The sequence below is a fragment of the Aegilops tauschii genome, chromosome 6 (assembly GCF_002575655.3).
Source record: "Aegilops tauschii subsp. strangulata cultivar AL8/78 chromosome 6, Aet v6.0, whole genome shotgun sequence".
NCBI lineage: Eukaryota > Viridiplantae > Streptophyta > Magnoliopsida > Poales > Poaceae > Aegilops > Aegilops tauschii.
The window spans coordinates 318,712,038-318,735,929 of record NC_053040.3 but is presented as its reverse complement, the minus strand read 5'-3'; the positions used below and the strand labels follow the sequence as shown (position 1 = coordinate 318,735,929).

General features: G+C 43.5%; 3 protein-coding genes across 3 annotated transcripts; 1 reads left to right on the top strand and 2 right to left on the bottom strand.

Moving 5' to 3' along the window:
• Window positions 1-1,036: 1,036 nt before the first annotated feature.
• On the bottom strand, window positions 1,037-7,374 carry LOC109758231 (uncharacterized). Its single transcript, XM_020317078.3, has 4 exons — window positions 7,202-7,374; window positions 6,966-7,118; window positions 1,846-1,910; window positions 1,037-1,366 (listed from the first exon to the last, which is right to left on the bottom strand). Exons 2-4 carry the CDS (start codon window positions 7,111-7,113, stop codon window positions 1,298-1,300), a joined length of 282 nt encoding a protein of 93 aa, XP_020172667.1. The 5' UTR covers window positions 7,114-7,118; window positions 7,202-7,374; the 3' UTR covers window positions 1,037-1,297.
• Window positions 7,375-7,516: 142 nt separating this feature from the next.
• On the top strand, window positions 7,517-17,334 carry LOC109758230 (polyribonucleotide nucleotidyltransferase 2, mitochondrial). Its single transcript, XM_020317077.4, has 16 exons — window positions 7,517-7,916; window positions 8,757-8,912; window positions 9,005-9,175; window positions 9,441-9,566; window positions 9,637-9,798; window positions 10,520-10,639; window positions 11,598-11,735; window positions 11,888-12,050; window positions 12,349-12,474; window positions 12,946-13,076; window positions 13,213-13,432; window positions 13,510-13,581; window positions 14,917-14,996; window positions 15,127-15,270; window positions 16,026-16,757; window positions 16,904-17,334. The coding sequence occupies exons 1-16, from the start codon at window positions 7,593-7,595 to the stop codon at window positions 17,000-17,002; spliced, it is 2,964 nt and encodes a 987-aa protein (XP_020172666.1). The 5' UTR covers window positions 7,517-7,592; the 3' UTR covers window positions 17,003-17,334.
• A 1,533-nt stretch (window positions 17,335-18,867) lies between these two features.
• Window positions 18,868-21,353, bottom strand: LOC109758233 (GDSL esterase/lipase At5g33370-like). The gene is made up of 5 exons (XM_040391397.3): window positions 21,004-21,353; window positions 20,744-20,871; window positions 20,422-20,664; window positions 19,449-19,701; window positions 18,868-19,337 (listed from the first exon to the last, which is right to left on the bottom strand). Exons 1-5 carry the CDS (start codon window positions 21,248-21,250, stop codon window positions 19,093-19,095), a joined length of 1,116 nt encoding a protein of 371 aa, XP_040247331.1. The 5' UTR covers window positions 21,251-21,353; the 3' UTR covers window positions 18,868-19,092.
• Between the last annotated feature and the right edge of the window lie 2,539 nt (window positions 21,354-23,892).

Genomic DNA, 23,892 nt, shown 5'->3' with positions numbered 1-23,892 from the left:
TAGGAGTTAGAACAAGTATGTCTTCGAACCAGAGCTGTTTTCAAAGCTTTTTCAAAAAGTGGACACCGTGATCTTCAATCTTCATAGCTGCTGCGCATTGGAGATGTCACATGCAAGCTTAAGCTTCCTGAATCGTCATCATTATGGGAGAGTCGGTGGAGACTTTCCTCACCTATTTGGTCTAATACCCTCCACTCGAACCCCGAGACATTCATGCAAGGCACAAAAACTGATATGATTGCGGATCTGGCAGGAGATACGTCTGTCCTATTTCTATTCCTTCAGAGAAGCTTCTTCTTTTTCCGGTCATGGTTTCGCCAATCCCGAGCTTGAAGAAAAGTGGATGCCACTAATTACAGTTGCAGCTTTCTCGAACACCAACCTCCTAAAGAGCTATAGCTCCTCTACTTCATCCGTTGTGGCCCGTAATGTCATAGCTTTCAAGGTTGGGTTATGATACAACTCTATCCCTGGAATTTAGACCCAAAGGTCCGCCAACTTACAAAAAAGAAGGGCAATGACTCTACTGTATCTACTGTACTGTGGTGTTGAGATGAAGTTTCCTCAAGAATTCAATCAGCAACAATATTTGGTAACCCCGGAAAACAACATTGAGGAAGAAGCAACGCGAAGGAAATAACAATCAGATTTCAAAGTAACAAAAAAAAATAAAAAATCTCACGTTCTCATATGAATGTTGTGTGTAAAGTTTCATACAGAAATACATTGCCAAGCGAGCTAAAAGAAAGACAAAATCGTGATTTTGACAACAGTGAATAATGTGTACTGTTCACTATAAAAAAACAATGATTTTGCTTTTTTACCTTTTTTGTGTAGCTCACATATCAAGTAGTATTACATCATGAATTTTTTTCACATGCAGCATACATTCATATGAATATGTATATTTTTCCGGGTTATTTTTTGAACTTTGAAATGCATTAATTTTTTTTAAAAACGGTCTGACTTAAGCCCAAGCACACAAACGCCATGCTCCTTGGGGATCACCTATATAAGATCCAGTACAAGTATCATGTATGTCAAGCAGATTGTAGCATCACTTGCTTCAGAATGGAACATCACAAATGCTAGAAAACATGTGAACGCAGAGTAAATCAACATTGGTAAAAAAAAAATCGAATTCATGCTGAGGCACAAAGTTTGTTATTACGACTAGTACACTAGGACCAATCTTGACGAGGTTAGATGCTCTGAACATGGGCACCGTGAGAAAACATAATTGCAAAGCTGCATTGCATTCTTGTAAAACAAGTAACAACTAGAGCATCTAGAAACATCAGTTCTTGTTTTCAGCTGAGGAGGCTCCGAGTTCGTCCCTGGCACATTGTGATACATATGGCTTCAACTGCAGTTATTTGAAGCAAGTGGAAAATGATTAGTTACAACACAAAGGCGTAAAATGAAGAGAAAGATGATTCTCTCGGCCAAATCACATAGGGAGCTTCTTGCGCAATACACGTAGAATCATCCACTTCCAGTTTCTCCACCTTGGCTTATAGGTTAAACAATGCAATGGTACTAAATTTGGAACATTAACTCTTCTTAGCTAAATTTGGAACATTAACTCTTCTTGGCTAAATTTGGAATAGTTTCGTAGCTTCGGTTAAGATATGTTTGTGATTTTCTGTTTGTAGGTACTGCCAACTATTTTTACTATTTTATAGTGCTCTATTTTTCTGAGTAAAAGAGCTAATATTCCAATATTCTACATCTTTTCCCACGAAATTGAGGTTGTAATAAAGTACATATAGGTAACTTTGGTACTTAATGTAACTGGAGCGTGAAAACTGTGCCAAATATTGAAACCCCAAAAATATGAGTCACCTTAAAATCAGTCAAGTCAGGGACCACGAATCTTGGTAACTTTGCATCCACCATCACATAGCCACCTACAAAATTACATCAACATTTCAAAAATAGTAAAACTCTTCCCTCTCATGAAAGAATTCCATACAAAAAACATGGAAGTCATAGCAACAGTTATGTCACCACCCACTTATAGTAGAATAATCATATCCTAACATGAAAGTGATTTTTGTAGTTGTACAGTAGCATGAAAGTGATTGCATATGTTTACTTGAAGCAAGCAACTTCAAGAATACAATATCCGAGGAACTGGATACTTATGTATAACAGTATAGGCATGCAACACATAATCAAATTAATCTATTGCAGCTAAAATATGTAAACAGTTTACGGTTCAAAGAAGCATAGTGTATTAGACTTTCAGTAGATGAGTCACATCTACACAAGGGTACCAGAGATAATGAACCGATCCCAAGGTACTTGGAGCTTTTGGACGAAGAGCGAACTTACAATCAAATCAAATGGACAAAAAACTTAAGCATAGTATCTTGAATTTGTTTCATTGAAACCCATGTTAAGTTTTAGCTGACATCAATACAACAATTATCTTATCTAACGCGTACACAATGCTTCAATGTTCCGAAATCTACCCAGATTCTAAGTTCAGCTAAATACCCACCATCACCAGTACATTATTCCTTGGCATTATCCAGCATGTGTACTCCACAATGACCCAGCAATATAGCATTATTCGTAGTAGCTGGATGCACATATAGTTGCATTTCTTAGTGCAAGGCTGTATCACTATTCTTGTACATCATCATCATGATCATCACTCCTATAAATATTGGACTGGTGCTTCATCTAACCCCCCCCCCCCCCCCCCCCCCCGCTCCCCCCAAAGGTAACCCACTGACTGGTGGGGCGTTCTCCACGATTTCCACAATCCTGTTCTAGGGTATGCAAAATATGTACAATTCCAAGAAGGTTGAATTATAGCTCTTATCACAAAGGCGATAAGTGTTTGGATAGGTCCACTGATTTTTCTTTCATTTCTCATCATGTGATCTACTTCCTCTCCGTCCCAAAATAAGTGTCTCAACCTTAGTACAACTTTGTACTAAAGTTAGTATAAAGTTGAGACACTTATTTTGGGACGGAGGGAGTATGAAAGAGTTTTTTTTCCCTTTGCATCCAATGTCGCCCCTGATATTTCCTTACTCACCGAGCCCGTTTTGTTTCCCTCCTCCGAGCCGGCCGTTCAGAATGCTAGTATGAGACATTATGATTTGCAATATTTGCTTCATAATCCTGCTGCAGGTCCAGGTCTTCGGCTGATCGCTGACCCTCCAGTGAACAACCCAGGAAATGTCCCTGCTCTGGCTGGCCCTGTACCCCCGGCACCCTCCACGCTGGCGCGTGTTAGACCCACCCCAAGCTACACGGATCATGCCACCTCGTCGAGCACATCGAGTGTGCTCGACGCGTAGCCATGCAGATGGTGCAACATCTGATGGGCCAGCCCAGCACTTGACTTCGCCTCATGTTGGCGATCATTCTCCTGCTGGGCTTCCTCCGTCTCCGGCTCATGCTCCTGGACCGTTTATAGCAACACCGGTGTGGCCTGTGATCACCTGCGGTGGTCGCGTCGTCAAGCAAGTGGTTCCGACGGATGGCACCATCTGCTATGACCCCAATCGACGCGCCTTCTCGCCGAGCCTGTTTCATACCTTGTTGCTCGAGGTGATCCGCAGTGGCGCTCGGCTATGGAAGACGAGTTTGCGGCGCTTCGCCACAATTCAACGTGGTCGCTGGTTCCACCTGGTCAGAATCTCATTGGTTGCAAGTGGGTGATTAAAGTTAAACAACGACCCAATGGCTCAATCGACAAGTATAAAGCTCGCCTCGTTGCCAAGGGTTTTATGCAGTGACACAACATCAACTATGTCGGCACTTTCAGTAGTGTCGTCAAACCGGCTACCATGCGTCGCTTGTTGTCTCTTGCAGTTAGTCATGTTTGAAATCAATAATGCTCCTTCATGATGTTCTCCAAGAGGATGCATATATGCAGCAGCCACCGGGTTTTGAAGATCGTGCTCATCCGACGCATGTATGCAAGTTGCACAAAGCAATCTATGGACTTAAACAGTCTGGTACTCACGTCTGAGTTATTGGCTTGAGTACATCTGTTGCGGACACATCTTTGTTCATCTGCTCCCATGGCAGTGTCACCATCTATATGCTGGTTTATTATGTCGATGATATTGTCATTGCAAGCTCTTCTGTTGCAGCAACAGATCATCTTCTTTGCCATTTGGCTGCCACCTTCCCGGTTAAAGATCTCGGCCAGCTTCAGTACTTCATGGGCATTAAAGTGGCTCACAATTCCAGGGGCATTGTCGTCGCGCAAAAGTACACTCTTGATCTGTTTGAGCACACTCAGATGACAAATTGTAAGCCAGTTTCTACGCCCATGTGTGTTCATGAGAAGTTGTCCCGTGACCTTGGCACTCCTCTTGGCAAAGATGACATTCATACCTACCAGAGCATGGTCGGTGCACTGCAGTACCTTACGGATGTGTTTGGTTCGAGTGATAGATTTGAGTGGATGTGCGTATCCCTAACCAGCTGGCTGGGGATAGCCTCTTTTTTGTTTGGTTGGGTGAGATGTCAGCTGGTTAGAGATAGCCATTTGTTTGTTTGGTTTGAGGAATGATGGGTGGATAACCAAACTTGAAAATCATATATTTCTACAAAATAAATCATGTGCCTATTAAAAGCTAAAATTTACCAGAAAAAAAATACACATCTATGCACCTACCAGCAATGGATTAACACATCTATGCAACACACATCAGCTACGGGACTAGTAGCTCACCGGCGCATCTGTAACCCATCAATTCTCAAAAGAGCAATAAATCCAATCCATTCCGCGCATCTGTGTCCCCTGCCTATTCAAGATCGCGGCCTCGGCCCTGCGCGCGCCACCTTGCCAAGGCTGCCAGCAATGCCCGACGCTTGTGTTGACTGCTCTGAGCCCGGCCGTAGCGCCTCCGCCGTCGTCCTGCTCTCTCAGGCTGCTCGGGCGATTCCCTTTGCCAGGATGTGCGCACCAACGAGGCGAGCTTGTCCCTGGCACTGGCACCTCCTACTGTCCTCCGCAGCCTCGCACCCGTCGTCTTCTTCCTCGCGTCCGACGACTAAGATGCCAGGCTCATCTCCGTCTCCTTGCCGCTCCTTTCCGATTCCAATACGCCCGGCTAACGTATCGTCGGCTCGCTGCCGTTGTGCTCTCGTGCAGCCCCCCCCCCCCCCCAATCCATGCCGGTGCGGGTGAGAGAGAGAGGTAGAGAGGGGTGAGTTTTCTGTTCGTTGACTCGCGTAACGATTCAGGCTGTGAAGGAGGCTGCCCATATCCGCGAGATTTTCACGGACGAGCGGAGCGGAGTTTTGGAGGAATATACCAGGAATCTTGGCTGCCCTCATCCCTGGGTATCCCACCTCTCCAGCGAACCAAACACCTGCTATTCACTTAAAAACTGGCTATCCCTGTCCTATGAGGGCTATCCCATGAACCAAACGCACCCTACATTGACTCGGCTGGATATCTCCTCTGCTGAGAACAAGGCGTGTCAGTATCTCTCCCAGCCAACAAATGTTCCTTGGGAAGCAGTCAAGAGGATTCTCCGGTTCATCAAGGGACAAGGGTACAATAGCTACTGGCCTACATATTTGGAGGTCCAAGAACACATTGCTTAGCATGTTTACAGACGCAGAGGGCAGGTTGCACTGATGATCGGAGATCCTCCAGCGGGTTCACAATTTTTTTCGGTCCTAATCTCATCTCTTGGAGTGCTAGGAAACGGCCTGATATTTCCAGATCGTACACTGAGGCAGAATACAAAGCCCTGGCAAATGGTGCTGCAGAGCTTCTTGGGTTCAGTCGCTTCTATAAGAACCTCATGTTCCTCAGCCAAGACCTCCAGTTCTATGGTGCAATAATCTGGGTGCTAGTTCTTAACCGCAAACCCAGCGTTTCATGCACGCACTAAACACATTGAAGTGGATTTCCACTTTGTTTGGGAGAAGGTTTGCACTTGGAGCTTTTGGAAGTCTGTTTTGTGTCGTCAGCAGATCAGGTCGCTGACGTCTTCACCAAGCCATCAACGAAGCAGATGTTGCAACGTAGCCAATCTCAACCTTGTTCATAGTGGCTGAGATTGCGGGGGCATATTAACTCTTGTATATACTAGGCACTAGTTGTTCAGTTCCTAGTTGTTTCGTTTCTGTAACTCATATGGTTTTGTAGCACTAGAATCAGTAACTGTATCCATGATCTAGTGATCATGACTGTTTGTATGCCTGCACAGCAATATAAATATAAGACAAGCCTACCATCATAGGCATGACCAAAAACATCTCTTCTCACTTGCCATATAATCACAATACTGTTCTGCTATTTCTAAGCTGCCTTGTTTTTCCTAACTCCAAGTAAGTTTTTGTGGCCATGATAGAGAGATTGATGTGGCACATGACTGGAATTCTTGTATGTTTTCCAAAGAAGTATCTATATTCTTCTTTGGTGAAATTGCTGAATTTGCTCTCCACAGTTGCAGTTCTTCCTAGCCGTATGGTGTATGCATGAACAACGATTGAAAATACTTGGTACTAGTTTTTACAAACCCATGGTTAATACTAGTTCCCATGAACCTCCCCAATGGCTATAGACCGCCTAGATTGAAATGTTTTGCACCTTGTCCACTCACCAAACTTTACCCTATTATTATGATGTCAAATGCCAAGTAAGCATGCACTTGGTTCACATACGGTTTAATGGTTTACCCAGAACAACACACTTCACATTTGACATCCCATATGGAACATTCGTTCCTAATATGGGGCAAATACTAGTTCCCATATGTCGAACTGAGAGCCAATTTGATCCGCTGTGCCATGTTATTTTAACTATCTGATTCAAAATCGTTTAGATTTCTCAACCGATCAGATCATGGCCTGCGTCTTTGAATGTAAAAGACGCATCGAAGCAGAAGGTGATAAGAGATGTGGTCTCGAACAGCGGGCATAAGATACCGAGAAGACAACTAGGTTCAAATCAGAGTTACTGTCTAACTTGTCACCTTTGCGGGTGTGGAACCCGGTGGGCTTGCAGTTCTTGCCCTTGTAGTAGTCCCGGGGCGCCCTCTTGGAGGAGAGGATGTTGAGCGAGGACGTCCGCTTCCGCCGCATCGACCTCCCGATCGAGCTCAGTATCAGCCCCAGCGGCATCGTTCCTACGAATCCCGACGGTAAATTCAGCGGTCAGAGGGGAGGGGAGGAGAGGCGAGGCGAGGAGAGGGCGATGTGAAGAGCATACCGGAAGAGCGAGGGCGGCGGCGGCGAGGACGGGAGGAGGTGCGGTAGGGTTTTGGGTGGTTTCAAGTCGGAGCTCGTCTTCCCGGCGGCGGCGGCTGGCGATCAGTGCGGGAGAGAGAGAGAGAGAAATGGGGTTTCTTTCGACACGACACGGGCGTCCTGAGCCGTCGGTCGCTCCTCGTACGGTCCAGATCTCGTGAGGGTCGTAAAACCGGAGAAGCTGTGTTCGTTTGGCCCACTGACAGTGGGTCCACGATCCACCGCTGCACTGCACGGACCCGAGCCAAGACGTCGAGAGGCCCAACCATTTCGCCTCGCCGCTTAAACCCTAAACCCAGGCCCAAACCCCTCTTCCTCTTCCTGCCGCTCCTCCCCAGTCCCCGAGCGCCACAATGTCGATGGCGGTGGCCTCGCTCCGCTTCCTCGCGCGCCGCCGGCACCAGCTCCGGCTAGCCGTCCCCGGCACGCGGGCCGCATTCCTCTCCGACACGGCGGAGGAGGCCCCGCAGGCGGCGCCGCCGCCGCCGGGCCGGAAGGTGCTGGAGAGCTTCCGCGAGGAGTTCGAGATCGGGGGCCGCCTCATCGCCTTCGAGACCGGGAAGATGGCGCGCTTCGCCAACGGCTCCGTGGTCATCTCCATGGAGGACACCAACGTCCTGTCCACAGTCGCCGCCGCCAAGTCCTCGGACCCCGTCCGGGACTTCCTCCCTCTAACCGTAAGGATCGTTTTTCCCCTTCTGTTGACGTGACGTGTTAATTTCGCCCTTCTCCTCCCATGTGGCAATTTAATCTGCACATACACATACTTCCATTTGACGCAGTTTTAACTGTTTTCCAGCTACACCATTTGATTTGTCAACATGTTTTTCCTTTTTTGTTAGCACGATATGGTTCACAAGCACGGTTTGGTTGCAGTACTATTAATTATTATGCGTTCATTTGTGCCAATTACCAGTTTGGCGTAAGAGATTGTTCAAATTAAGGCTGTGTGTGGCATTGCAGTGGATTGTCATAATCCCGGTTGCCCAACCAGCTTTTGCCTATTTTGGTGTTTGTTTGACCAGCTTTTGCTTACTGTCGTGGCTAATTTTCAACAGCGCACTATAAAATATGTACAAGGCAGCACAGTTAATCAACTGCAAACTGAGCCTAACTCGATGTTATTTACCGATTATCACGCTTGATTTTGGCAGGCAGTGTTCAGTGCTACATGGTAATGAAGCATAATTTTAGTATTCTCAAGCTGTTTCTTACAGCTGCTGTTACCCTGCAGTATAATTTGATAGAGTTAAATACACTGTCGACCCTTAAACTTCTCTGAAGCACTTAAATAATCTACAGTTTTCTAGTTTAGGGACCTACTTGACCACCCTGGACAAGCTTAAAGGCCCATTGTGTACTTCACTTCTCTCATTGTCAATTGAACTTACTGGGGATATGCTTAACCGAAAAGGAAGAATGGAATATGTTTGTCTTCACATTTTCAAGGCAACACTATTTATTTGCTATCTGCATCTTTCCCATGATGAGCATGTTGGTTATTTTGTCGGCTGTAGGTTGATTATCAAGAGAAGCAATATGCTCAAGGTGTTATTCCCACAACATATATGCGCAGGGAAGGTGCCCCTAAGGAAAGAGAACTTCTGTGTGGGCGCTTAATCGATCGACCAATACGGCCATTGTTTCCTCGTGGCTTTTACCATGAAGTCCAGGTGATTTTTCTGTTTAATATTTTATTCCTGAAATTTGTGAAGTTTGCACAAGCATTATCACTCATTGATGGATTTGCATCCTGCTTTTGTAGATCACGGTAAATGTACTTTCCTCAGATGGAAAGCAGGACCCAGATGTTATGGCTGCTAATGCATCTTCAGCTGCTCTCATGCTTTCTGATGTACCTTGGAATGGGCCAATTGGAGTAATACGTGTTGGAAGAATTGATGGGAATTTCGTGTTGAACCCAACAGTGGATGAGGTAATATCGATCAAGTGCTACAGTATGTAATCATTTTTATGTATCCTCCACTGTGCCTCAATTGTACCCATGATGGTGTACATTTGCACTCTTTGTGGATATAACATTTCCCAGGAGCGTTTTGTGGCTCATGGTGCCTATTCCATTTCTTTGTTATTTGCACCATAACTAACATCAGTTTATATGTGGTTTTCACATCCATTGTAAATATTGTGGTTTCATTCACTTTACTAATATTTTCTGTATATTTCTCTGTGACTTGCAGTTAGGTTTGAGTGATCTCAACCTAGTTTATGCATGCTCACGGGATAAAACACTAATGATAGATGTACAAGCTCGTGAGATAACTGAAAGGGATCTTCAAGCAGGAATGAAGCTTGCGCACTCTGAGGTATTATTTCTTTCTTATTTTAGTTGATGCATTATAATTATATTCTCATGCAGTTGGCTCTGATTCTCAGGCAGTCAAGTATATCGACCCTCAAATTAGATTGGCCAAGCGAGCTGGCAAAGAGAAAAGAGAGTACAAGCTGTCAATGATTTCAGATGAAAACTACGAGAAAATCAGAACATTATCAGAAGCACCAATTGAGGAAGTCTTCACAGATAAATCATACGGCAAGGTGTGTTGGGTATTCTCTTTTGACTGCAGGTCTTCCTTTCTAGTTGAAGTTCTTCCTTTCTAGTTTGTGGAGTTAAAAGCGGAAATCTTCAATTGTGAACTTTCTTAAAGATTTTTGCCTCCGTCTCTAAGGGTGCATTTGGATTGTGACCAAAGTGAGCCCTGCTAATTTTTTGGTCAGGGCCAAAACATTGGCTTTTGTTTGGAGTATGACCAACTTTTTGACATACCAATGCTCCAGTACCAACTTTAGTACATTTTTCTAGCCAATGTTGGCCAATCCATTGACAAGCAAATCTCCAACCAATTTTGTGTCTAGCTAACTTTTTGGTATGGCAACCTTTGGCACAAACTAAACATACCCTAAATGTAAGTTGCCCAGCCCTGGGATTTTGTGTGGTCAATCTTTATAAACTTTGAATAATAATATGTTTGGAAGATAAAGATTGACTTCATGAAAGTAATGTAATTAGATTTGTCTAGAATATCATTTTCATTTCCTTTTGCAAGTATATTATGATGAAAACTATGTTCAAAGTTTGCCCAAAAAACCATATTTTGACTGTGCTTCAACTATATCATGAAGAATCAAAAACCATGAAAACCATGAAGAATCAAAAATCAACCTCTACCTTTTTGGAGGAGTCATCCAGTAATAAGTTAAATCTGTTCTTGTTTTCTGCTTGCACCATGAATTCATTGGATATTTTCATTTGCTGCAGTTTGAGCGTGGAGAAGCCCTGCAAAAAATCACAGAATCTGTAAAAGAGAAGCTTGAAGAAGAATGTGACGAGGAAAGCTTGAAGTTCCTTCCTAAAGCAGTTGATACTGTGAGAAAGCAGGTAGAGCACATTGATTTCTCTGGAAACTGGAAAATATAGATACAAGTGTGGGCTTTGTCAATAGATGAGCGGAAAATACATTCTTGTTGTTACAAATGCATCTATATCTATACCAATATAAAAAAGACCTGAGGGGGCAGATCCAACTAATCTAGGCCATCAAACCATGTCAATCCAACGACCTAGATTACTCCAATGGCGAGTGCTCAACATGTTTAACGTGCATTTAATGCCGTACCAAATATGAACAGCAGCACTAATCATGTCATTAACGCGCAATTAATATCCAACCTAATATGAGCGTGCAATTAATAGACTGCCTAATAACAACGTGCATTGCACGTACACATTTACTAGTAGCTCATGGGTATCCTGTTTCAGTGCATGTGAGGAATGTTAACTCCAATGATGACGTTTTAATCATATTTTTTGCCGTGCCTAAATGAATGATTTTCATATCTCATTTTACACACTGGAACCTGGAACTTTATGTAACATCTGCTGATCTTATCTGTTCAATGCACACATGTATGTGCAATAGAAACAACAGAGCACATTGATCTCTTTATAATAGCGAATTCTTAACATTTGGCAAACTTGCAGCCATTGTACCAAACCTCTGTTTCCACTCATGTGCATGAGTAATTTATAATTGGTAAACGAAAGCTCTGGTCCCTATGCATTCACATGACCTATTGTTTGCTCTATCCTTCTATACCTCTATTTCTGAATTCAGGATAATTTTTCTGTTCCAGTAGTACATGGAAAACTCTGAGAACTTGTGCAAATTATATTGAGGTATTGGGCTCATTAGCTTTTAATATCAATATGAAAGTTGTGAGGAGCTACCATCTATCCTTGGCATCACTTGATAGCATTTCATTCAGTGCAATTTTGTGTGTGTAGAATCACTTATATTATTTCAGTTCATAAAGAGTTGTGCCCTTCTTTTGTGCAGGTCATACGCAAGAGAATAATTAAAGAAGGCCTTAGAGTCGATGGTAGACGACTTGATGAGGTGCGGCCGTTGTACTGTGAATCAAGCACATACCCGATATTGCATGGTTCTGCACTGTTTTCACGTGGAGATACTCAGGTTCTCTCTCTCTCCCTCTCTCTCTCTCTAGAGGCACACATAATGGCACACCAGAAAATGATGTCTGTTTAAATCTGAAGGAACTTTATAATGTATTTCAATCAAGTTATTATATGCACACACCACATGAATAATCCGAATTTTGCTTGTAGGTTTTATGTACAGTTACCCTTGGTGCTCCTGGTGATGCCCAGCGATTGGATTCAATTGTTGGCCCACCAACAAAGCGTTTCATGCTTCATTATAGTTTTCCACCATTTTCAATAAACGAAGTTGCCAAACGTGGGGGTTTGAATCGACGTGAAGTTGGACATGGTACATATTTTTCATTGTTGGTGCAGAGCTGCAGTTTAAAGAATTTATTGTCCCTAAGGAGATATGTGTAGTACCATGTTTTAAAGAAGACTTTTGGTTTGTTGTGTGCATACTTGGGTTTCTACAATATGCTGAAAGGCATCTGTTGCAATATTTAAGTTCTTGATCCGTGATTGTGTTTTCCTTTGTTTTTCTCCTTCTGTTCAGCTTTTCTAATTTCAGCCTTAGTTTGTGTTAAAAGTTTTATGAGGGAAAATGAATACCACCAATTTCGCAATTTTGTTTTTCTACTGTGCAGGCACTCTTGCCGAGAAAGCACTACTTGCTGTTCTTCCTCCAGAAGGTGACTTTCCATACACTGTTCGGGTAAATTCAGAAGTCATGGCCTCTGATGGTTCAACATCAATGGCATCAGTATGTGGAGGTACGCATCTTTATTTAGTGTTACTATTATACATAAAATGGAACTCTTGGAGATGTTGTTTTATTAGAACTAAATGCCATTTTATCTGATTGACCTTCATCCATAGTTTGGTGATGGAATGCCATTCACTTGCAAACACGTTATTTGCAAGATCATGTCCTGCACTTTGATGTAAAAATGAATCAAGGGTCTATGCTTCGCTCTGTAGCAAAGCCATGATAGGCATTACAATTGCCTTTATTATGTCTATAATGCAGAAATATCTTAAATGATTAGCAAGTGTAACACTTCCAAGAGACCTCTAAAATGACTTTATCTTGTATTGAGTTTAATAGGTTTCTAGGGTTCATCTGTTAATCTGGGTATAAAACTGCCTTTCCAGCGTCAATGTGATGTCCTTGAACTGCTCTGAAGTTTTTTTTTTATATTATAAATTCTGCTTTTCATGCATTTCAAAATGGTGACTGACAGGAAGCATGGCTTTAATGGATGCTGGGATACCTGTAAGGGAGCATGTTGCTGGTGTTTCAGTGGGTCTTGTCAGTGAAACAGACCCGACTACTGGAGATATTTCTAGTTACCGTATATTAACGGATATTTTAGTAAGTCTTAGACACTCTTCATTTTCCTTGTCAGTTTTTGGGAGAACCATTTCCTACTTTTTAGTCAATTTGACTATATATGTTGCTAGAGCAAAAAAGTCCATTCTGAACTAATCATGGCCATTGACGTACTCAGGGTCTTGAGGATCACTTGGGTGACATGGACTTCAAAATTGCAGGAACAAGGAGAGGTATTACTGCTATTCAGCTGGATATAAAACCTGCTGGAATACCATTGGACATAGTATGTGAAAGTTTGGAGCCTGCACGAAAGGCTCGTAATCAAATCCTTGATCGCATGGATCAGGAAATAAGTTCTGCTCGTGCTATCAATGATGGAAGTTCTCCTCGATTAGGTTTGTTGATGCACTTTCACTGTTCCCTTTTAGGTTAGGTTGATTTGTTGATGTCACAATTGCCTCTCCATTTGCAGCCACACTGAGCTTCAGCAGTGATTCTGTCAGGAAATTGCTTTTCCACAGGAAAAAAATTGAGCAAGATACAGGTATAAAGCTAGCTTTTACCTGATTTTTGTTCATGCCTTTTCTTAAGCTCTTCTTTAAGACATTATTCATGTCACATTTGACATGAGGGTTAAATATTACTATCTCTGTCTCATAATATAAGATGTTTTTTGAGACTATGATAGTGTCAAAAAACGTCTTATATTATGAGACAGTGGGAGTACTTGTTTGTGGAATTTTGTAATTGTCTGCTGTGCCACAAATTATTTTGATGATTGATAACATGTGTTTCAATTTTTGGCAACTTATTTGGATCCTGCTTGCACTTTTCTTTTTCGTTGTAAAAAACTGAATTGATTTTTTGAAGGCAACACTAAGAACCATCATCGACTCTGCCTAGATGAAATGAAATGAATAAAAAAGGGCAGCCCGGTGAACGTAGCTCCCGCTTGCGCAAGGTCCGGGGAAGGGTCCGACCGCTTTGGGTCTATAGTATGCAGCCTTTCCCTACATTTCTGCAAGAGGCTGTTTCCAAGACTCGAACCCGCCAAGGCTCCCCTTCATGAAATGAAATGAATACTTTTTAATATTTGTAAAGACTAAAAGATTAATCTCAGCTGAGCATTGACTGATTGCAGGGTTGAATTCTTTAAAATTTGAAGTTTTTTCTTTATGGTTGCAGAACCTGGACTAATAATAAGAATAAAATACTGATACAGATTGTTTCATTTGATGATAGGAACATATGTTGCTACATACCACCTGTAGATCCCATGTCAGTTCGTGCTTGGGTATTCACATATTTTTATCTTTTCACTGTAGCGCATACACATTTTTTTTTCCAAAATGGAGCGCATCCACATTTCACACCCTAATAAACAACCAAGTGTACGTTACTGTCATGTCTAAAACAGGGGCGATACAATCTTGATTCTGTCATCACGTAATGGTTTATTCATTTCAAGTCCTGATATATGGTCAAGTAGCTTGGGGTGACGTCATCATCATCTGCCCGGAAGCAGTAGGGGTGTAAAAATAAAACCACGCTCTTTGATGTTAATACTCCTTGGGCTGTGTTTCTACAGACTTGCTTTTGGGCTGTGTTTCTACTTGCTTTGTTTTGCTATTAGCTGTCACTCTCTGGAGGTCTAGACCTGCATGTCTGTGATAAGCCAAAGTCAAAAATTCAAATTCCCTTCAGGATTAACTGGATATGGACGTATTCTAAAAGAAACTGAATATGGGCATAATTTGTCACCATTCTGTTTCGTAACTTGTATATTTGAATCCATGTATGTAGTTCATTTAGCTATCCCTTCTGTATTTTGTAAGAATTTTAGGCAGCTAACTTTGTGATTAATTTCCATTTTCTCAAGGTGCACGGGTATCTGTTAGTGATGGTACAGTCACTATTGTTGCTAAAACTCAGCCAATTATGGATAAGGCTATTGAGAAGGTATGTATCAGTTATTCAATGCAGGTTGCTTAAGCCAGATATGACATCACCTTCTTTTATCATTCCTTGCAAGTGTTTGGGAGGAAGAATCTTTACATGAGAACGTTTAACCTGTTCTATGTCTTTGCAGGTTGAATTTCTTGTGGGTCGTGAAATTGAAGTAGGCAAGACATACAAAGGAATTGTTTCCTCAATAAAGGAGTATGGCGCTTTTGTGGATTTCAATGGCGGACAGCAAGGTCTTCTTCACATTTCTGAGCTATCACATGAACCGGTATTTCTCTTGAAATTCTGCTTCACATTTCTGAGTTGTTTCATGGACCAGTTTTTATCATGAAATTTTGTAGAGGGTTGATAGGACTGACTAGCTTGATTCTTTTACTTTGCCTTGAATAATTCAGTGCCATTCCTTCAGAATATACTCCCTCTGTTCACAAATATAAGATGTTCTAACTTTTTTCTGAATCGGATTATATAGACACATTTTACTGTTTTAGTGTGTTTGTCCACTCATTTCAGTCCGTATGTAGTCTATATTAAAATAACCAGAACATCTTACATTTGTTAACGTAGGGTGCATGAATATTTTTGGATATGTGGTACTCAAGTTGAAAAGTGTTTGCGGATACCGTTTGAATTCTTTAAGAGGATATTTGGTTCCAGGATTGGGTTGGTCTCGTTGGTTCAAGCCTTTCTTGCTTGGTTTGAAGAACAGATTGGGTTGGTCCACCACCAATCCTAGTTTAGACTCCTGCTTTATTTTTTCTGTTAATAGAGATTCCTCTTTGCTCTCTCCTTTTGAATGAAAGTGGTGCTTGCGATGCCCCTCCTTTACTGCCTTGACTCACTATAACTATAATAGATAAGGAGCAATGATACTGTGCCATGAAAAACCATGAACCAGAGTTTTTGTTACCTTCTACATCGCATTTATAAGTTCTCCATTGTATTCTATATACTGGCAAAGCAGCTTTTAATTAGTTCTAACTATTATTTGTTTATTTTGTTTTATTTCCTTTCTTCCGTCAGGTTTCAAAAGTCACGGATATTATATCTGTTGGTCAAGCGCTCTCATTGACATGCATTGGACAGGACGTGAGGGGTAATATTAAACTTTCACTCAAAGCAAACCTACCCCATCCCCATCGGCCTGAAAAGGAGTTAGCAAGTGAGGATGCTACTCTTTTGCCAAATCAAGACCTTGTTGGTTGGGCTGCCGTGGAGAACATGCCCAGCAAGGATGCTGATGTCAAGTCATCCAATAGCAAAGATGAAGATGACACAACTGAGGAGACGCCTGCATTTTCTACTCCTGCAGTTATAATTCGCAGTGCTGCTGACTGCGATGCTCAAGATGTTGCAAATGGTCCTACTAAGAAACGTTCAAAGGCGGCAAGTTCTAAAGTTGCAAAGCCATCCCCTAGAGTATCAAAACCAACCAAAGAACAGCAGGAGGCTAGGAAAGCTACCCCTAAGAAAGCATCAACTACGTCAACTGCCAAGAAAAATAAGAAAGAAAAGGCTGATGATTCTGCAAGTAATGGACTCGATAAAGGGAAGGCTGATGATTCTGCAAGTAATGGGCTCGATGCCATTCCAGAACAGGAAATAAGCAACACCCTGAAGCATTCGAGTCCCAAGAACTTCCGCTCAGGTTCTATAAAGCTGGGCGATGTAGTTACTGCAAAGGTCTACCAAATACGGGCCTATGGATTAGTACTTGAGCTGAGTGATGGAGTTCGTGGAATGCACAAGTTTGTGGTAATTTCCTACCCAGCTCTCTGGTGTTCTCTTTTGGTTAATGCTGCCGCACGCAGTATTTCGTACATTGTTCAATTTTCTGAACCCGTTGTGGTAATGCCATCTTTTGGTCTTTGGTACTGAAATTCGGGTGAATGTTTTTGCAGGAAAATAGCCAGAACAACTTTGAGGTTGGAGAGGAAGTGCTTGTGAAATGCGACACTTTCAGTGCCAAGGGTGTCCCAGTCTTCTCAGTGCTTGATTAGTAAAATTTTGATGGGGCTAATTTGCTCTCCTCTAGAGCTCTACATAGATACACTTGTAAATGTGTAGTAGTTAATCCACTGACTTAATAAACATGGGAAGCAGCGAAGCAGCCTCAAATTTCGTCGGAATGCTGCACAAGTTTCTTCCTGCATTTTTACTCCTAGCATGCAAGCATGCATAGGAGGAGGGAGGGGAAAATTGATCATATGACTCAGCTGAAACATCGGACAATATGCAGCTTGTCCCAACTTTTGTATATTGTTAATTTTGATGGCCACAATGTTGCTCATTTATTGTATTAAATAATTGTTAAAGCCAAATTTCATTTCTATGTACCATGGTTCATCCCATCAATTCACTCCGTTCTTAGCAGTTTTCTAGGACGTGCATCAATATACTACTACAACAACAACAACAAAGCCTTTAGTCCCAAACAAGTTGGGGTAGACTAGAGGTGAAATCATAAGATCTCACAACCAACTCATGGCTTTGGCATATGGATAGCAAGCTTCCACACACTGCTGTCCATAGCTAGCTCTTTGATGATATTCCAATCCTCCTGGTCTAGCTCTTTGATGATATTCCAATCCTCTTGGTCTCTCTTAACGGTCTCCTCCCATGTCAAATTCGTTCTACCCCGCTCTCTTTTGACATTCTCCGTACACTTTAGCTGTCCGCTATGCACTGGAGCTTCTGGAGGCCTGCGCTGAATATGCCCAAACCATCTCAGACGATGTTGGATAAGCTTCCTTCAATTGGTGCTACCCCAAGTCTATCTCGTATATCATCATTTCGAACTCGATCCTTCCTCGTGTGGCCACACATCCATCTCAACATATGCATCTTTGCCACACCTAACTGTTGAACATGTCGCCTTTTAGTCGGCCAACACTCAGCGCCATACAATATTGCGGGTCGAACCGCCGTCCTGTAGAACTTGCCTTTTAGCTTTTGTGGCACTCTCTTGTTACACAGAATGCCAGAAGCCTGGCGCCACTTCATCCATCTGGCTTTGATTCGATGGTTTACATCTTCATCAATACCCCCATCCTCCTGCAGCATTGACCCCAAATACCGAAATGTGTCCTTCTGGGGTACCACCTGGCCATCAAGGCCAACCTCCTCCTCACACCTAGTAGTACTGAAACCACACATCATGTACTCGGTTTTAGTTCTACTAAGACTAAACTCTTTCGATTTCAAGGTTTGTCTCCATAACTCTAACTTCTTATTTATCCCCGTCCGACTATCGTCAACTAGCACCACATCATCCGCAAGGAGCATACACCATCGGATATCTCCTTGTATATCCCTTGTGACCTCATCCATCACCAATGCAAAAAGATAAGGACTCAAAGCTGACCCCTGACGCAGTCCTATCTTAATCGGGAAGTCATCAGTGTCGACATCACTTGTTCGAACACTTGTCACAACATTATCGTACATGTCCTTGATGAGGGTAATGTACTTTGTGTTTCTTCAAGGCCCACCACATGACATTCCGCGGTATCATCATAGGCCTTCTCCAAGTCAATGGACACCATATGCAAGTCCTTCTTTTGCTCCCTATATCTCTCCATAAGTTGTCGTACCAAGAAAATGGTTTTCATGGTCGACCTCCCAGGCATGAAACCAAACTGTTTTTTGATCACGCTTGTCATTCTTCTTAAGCGGTGCTCAATGACTCTCCCTCCTCCAAAGAAGATTGGTTATTTTCATCAGAAAGGAATCAGGTATAAACTTAATTCAGTAACAAGTATCCTTCAGGTTGTGACCATCGAGATAGAATGTTCACTCATGACCTTTTCTTTTGGACAGAATCTTGCACGCAGAACAGAAAAATAGCACTGAATGCATTATTTTGACTGTTGCATTATATCCGTGCCATTTGTACGCAGCACAAAAAGGTACTGAAACATTATGCTTTTACTTGGCCAACTATCTTTTTTAAACACAACACATACACAAATACACTCACTCCTATAAACGCACATGCACACACCTTGCCCTAGGAGCAAACTACTTCTAGCCAAGCACACGTGACATCGATCGATCAGGAGGATTAATAATACATAGCACTGGTAACTAGCTAAAGAGGACCCTCCTGCAGCTGGTCCATGGCGAGTATGGTGCTGAGGTTCATGGGGTGCATGTAGTCGGTGGACCCGTGCATGAACTGACCGACGATGATGCGGTTGGCCCGCTCCGTGGGGTGGAAGGCGTCCCAGAAGGCGAACACCTCCCGGTCGGCGCACACGTTGGACGCCGCCGTGCACAGCCCGATCCCGTTGTACGGCCCCTGCCCACAGCACGCCGCCTTCACGTTCGTGAACCCTGCACGCACGAACCACAAGCACCAATTAATTAGTAACAACGATCACACGGCGGCGCTCTGCAGGCTCGACCGTCGCTCCGGCCGGCGGCAAGCTGCAAGCACGTAGTTACCGTAGCTCTGCGGGTTGGCGAGGTAGTCGAAGTTTGCGCGGTAGGCGTTGGCGGAGACGAAGACGTCGGCGCCGGCGTCGCGGTTGAGGCCGCGCACCATGTCCACCACCTGCGGGTTGAAGAGGTCCACGGCGCGGTTCAGCTCCGCCGCGCACTCGCCGTTGCTGCTGTGCTGCGCCAGCTCCGCCGGCACGCACCCCAGCGGCCCCGTGCCCGTCACGATCACGCGCCGCGCCCCCAGCTCGTACAGCCTCTGAACGTACACGCGGTGTCAGTTCGTCGGTCTCATTCGGGATGGAAGGCGGGTGAATTCGAGAAGCTGCTGCACAGTCTGCACTGCACAGCACATGCATTGTACGTGCTGCAGTGCGCCAGGAGTGAATGCTGCAACTTCCATCGGTCGCCATGTGTATACGGCTGTCTTTACCCTGTACGTATGGCACCCTTTGCTGGCTCCATTTATACTTGTCTTTACAGCTTGGGCAAAATGTGTGTGTATTCATGCTGCGCCAGTTGATTTGACTGGTAGGTCATCAAGTGCTGCTGCCTGGTCTATGTTTTTTCATGTGCTCAAACTTAATTCGTGAGCAGTACTCGATCGTTGGAACTGTAGTCGCAATCTGGCATCCATTTATGTAGAGATCTTCCTTCTGGCTTCAGTTCTGTTATAATTCTATTGCAGCGTGCATGCACGAATCGGCCGTGTCAGCCTGCAGCTAGAGCAACAACTCGAATATACATTCACAAAATTTTTATTGCACCGTGCATAAATCAAAATACCAAATCTGTCACTCTCTTCTTCATGTGTGTCATGACGGGTGCCACATGCCCTTTACTTCTTATGGCCATGTCAGTTTGCAGTTAAGCAACAAACAGTTGAACGTACTACTACGTTTTACTAATTCCTAATTACCTAGCGCAGTGTGCACAAATTTGGAAGCAACATCAACTGTAAATTCATCGGCAGACTTACCGCCAGGATTTTCCTGTACTCGGAGACGATGAAGCGGACGTAGTCGGGGAGCGCGTACTGGCGAGACCGCATGGACATGGGCACCAGGTAGTAGTTGTTGACGAAGTCGTTGCCTCCCAGCGTGACGAGCACGAGCGCCCCGCTGACGAGCCTCGCCGCCTGCTCCTCGCCGGCGAAGGCCCTCAGCTTGCGCTGGTACTCCCCGAAGTAACGCAGCTGATCCCCCATCCTAATTATGTTCACCTGCTCGACCAATCATTCATGCATCATCATACATAAGCCGTCAATGCATGTTAATCTGTCAGGGAAATGGAGCACGTACAAACTGCACTCCCGTGTCGTTGAGGATCCCGACGCCGGCCGACGCGAAGTTGGCGCCGACGAGCAGCTTCGCGCCTCGGAGCTCCGGGCTCAGGTACGGCAGCGCAGGCTCCGCCCCGAGGTGCTCACCTGAAACGACGGCGTCAGTACGTGACATGCCGTGCTCCGGTTCGAGCTCAACAGAGCAGCATTTTCCTATCTGAAATTGAGATGCATGCATGGCGAAAGACGGCATGCAGTGTATTGTAGGAGTAGTATTACTGATGATGTCGGGAATGTTGAGGCCGTTGGAGAAGCGGCCCGTGGCGCGGTGGGACGGGAAGTCGATGCCGTAGGGCGGCGCGTCGGCGCGCGCCGTGGTGAGGAGGTAGTTGTTGTTGCCGTTGTCGACGAGGGAGTCGCCGAACACGAAGAATGCCCGCGGCGCCGCGGACGCCGCCGGGGCACGCGCCGCCGCCACCACCATGAGCACTACGGAGACGAGGAGAGGAACGAGAGCGGCGCCCATCTGCTCGCGACGTACGTGCGCTTGAGACCTGGAGAGAATAGAGATGCACGGCACGGGTGGCTTAGGCAGGCTACGCGCGCACTAGGAAACTGATAAGGTGGCGATCGAACGTGCGTGCGCTTTATACAGGCCGTCCGGGCAGCTTGATCGACACCCTCGCAAATGCGTAGATCCGAGGTGGTTGAGGGATGGGTAGGTGGCGCCTCGGGGGAGGGGACGTACGCTCGATCGGCTTGGATCATGTGCCCAGCAACGACCCAAGCAGCGTGTGATCGACACAGGTTGGAGAAGCCTTTTGTGTTCGTCAAAGGAGGGGGGTTGCACGGCCGGTGCGTGCCGGTATTTAGGGTTCGTACGGAAGGAAATAGTAATGCTTTGCTTCACGGCTGTCTCGTTTGCTGGTTTTAGCGGAAGAGAATTTCAGTTATGATGAGTAGGAGTAAGATTTAAAGTTGGAATTACATGTTTAGTTTGGCATCACGACAGTTCGTTAATTCAGTTGAAATTGCCGTGGATTTTTTTTACCTACTCACTGATACATGCTTCTTAGTAAATTCAGTATATTGCTACAGTACTACTCCCTCCTTCCCAAAATATAAGGCGCGGTTCACTTTTCTGGTCTTTGTTGCACGATGACTATGATTTTCACTTACTGTATGTCTATGTCTATAAAATTAGTATAAAGACTTACAAAATAAAATTGTTTTGTAAGAAAAATACGACGATGTCATTTATACATATTCAATCCATGTAATGTGGTATATATTAATGGTCAAAGTTGTTCATCAACGATCTGCAAAGTCATGGGCGTCTTACATTTTGGGAAGGAGAGAGTAGTATAAATGACCCCTAGGCCTCCTTTAGTTCATATAATAGGAGTATCTCGTGAATAGAAAAAGCGCAGGAAGTGAGATGAAATGTATCTCAAATTTTATAGAGGAAGAGCTATCATTTGATTCATAGGACATGATTTTTTTTTCATTGGGTCTAGGCTAATATTTTCTTTCGATTTTTCTAATCTTTGTTGCACAACTTTGACTATAATTTTCAATTATTGTATGTCTATGTCAATACAATTAGTACAAAGACTTATGAAATAAAATTGTTTTGCAAGATAAATATAAAATATGGCGATGTTATTTATGCATGTGTTAATCCATGTACTCTGGTATATGCTAACAGTCAAAGTCATGCATCAGTAACCATGCAAAGTCAAGAGCCCATGCGTCTACATGCCCAATAGAAATAACGGGCCTTGCAAGCCCAATAGAAAATAACTTGCAACCACGATAGGAAATAATGTGCAACCACGTACGGGTAGAAACATTTGCTCTTTATTTATTTACTAGCAAAAGGGTCCGTGTGTCTATAAGCCCAATAGAAATAACGGGCCTTGCAAGCCCAATAAAAAATAACTTACGACCACGATAGGAAATAACGTGCAACGACGTAGAGGTAGAAACATTTGCCCTTTATTTATTTACTAGCAAAATGGCAAAATGGCCCGTGCGTCTACAGGCCAAATAGAAATAATGGGCCTTGCAAGCCTAATAGAAAACAACTTGCTACCACGATAGAAAATAATGTTCAACGATGTATGGGTAGAAACATTTGCCCTTTATTTATTTACTAGCAAAAAGGACCATGCGTTGCAACGTGAGAAAAAATATCACACACTCTTTAGTTATCATCAACACTATTTACTTCTTGCCATAACACCCCATCTTTATCCGGTCTCTCTTTTATTTCTTTATGGTGCGCATCCCATATTTATGGGGTCTTTCTTTTATTTCTTATCGTGTCTTTATTTTTTCTTATACTGCATATTCCATCTTTATGTGATCTTTTATTTCTCCTAAGAACATCATCTTTTATCCGATCTCTTTGGATTTTTTTGCCATGCGTTCTCACTATTATTTCTTTATTTATTTTATAGAGGGCGCACATTCCGTCTTTACCGGGCCTCTGTCCTATAATAGGCACATCCCATCTTTTATTGGATTCTCCTTGGATTTTCTTGTAATACGCCCTCCCTTTTATTTCTTTTAAAGCGCATATCCCATCTTTATTAGGCCTCTGTTTTATTTTTTGCCATGCATGTCCTTATTTATTGGGTCTCTCACAAATTTACCAAGTTAATTCCTTCCTTCTTAGAAAGGGGACAGTCACCTCCCTATGTTCTGTTCAATTCCGGAAGGGCTTGTTGATTTGTACTTGCTGACATATATAAATTGGGGGAATTTATTGTAAATCAGTGAGGTGGTACTATTAATAAGTATAAACGAATCCTTAATTTTGATAGAGATGAAAGGCTGCCCAACTGGATCACGGTGTTGACATCAGATTTTGGCACGACGTAAAAAGAAAATGAGATGGCTTCGAGTGAAAGGGTTTTCAGCATGAAAAGTTTCGCGTCGTCGAATGGAATAACTTTGATGTTTAAGTCATTGACATCGGACCTCATCTTAGGGGCCAAAGCTGTACTCCGAGTGACAGAATTTAGTGTTCCGAGTGCTTTTCGGCCAATTACGCATTCCGGACTACCTCGGATGAAGTAGCACTCTAAAGGAATTGTCTTCGTCTCGTCGAGGCAATTGCTTTTCATATATAAATCATCTTAATCCGAGTTCATATGCAAAAGT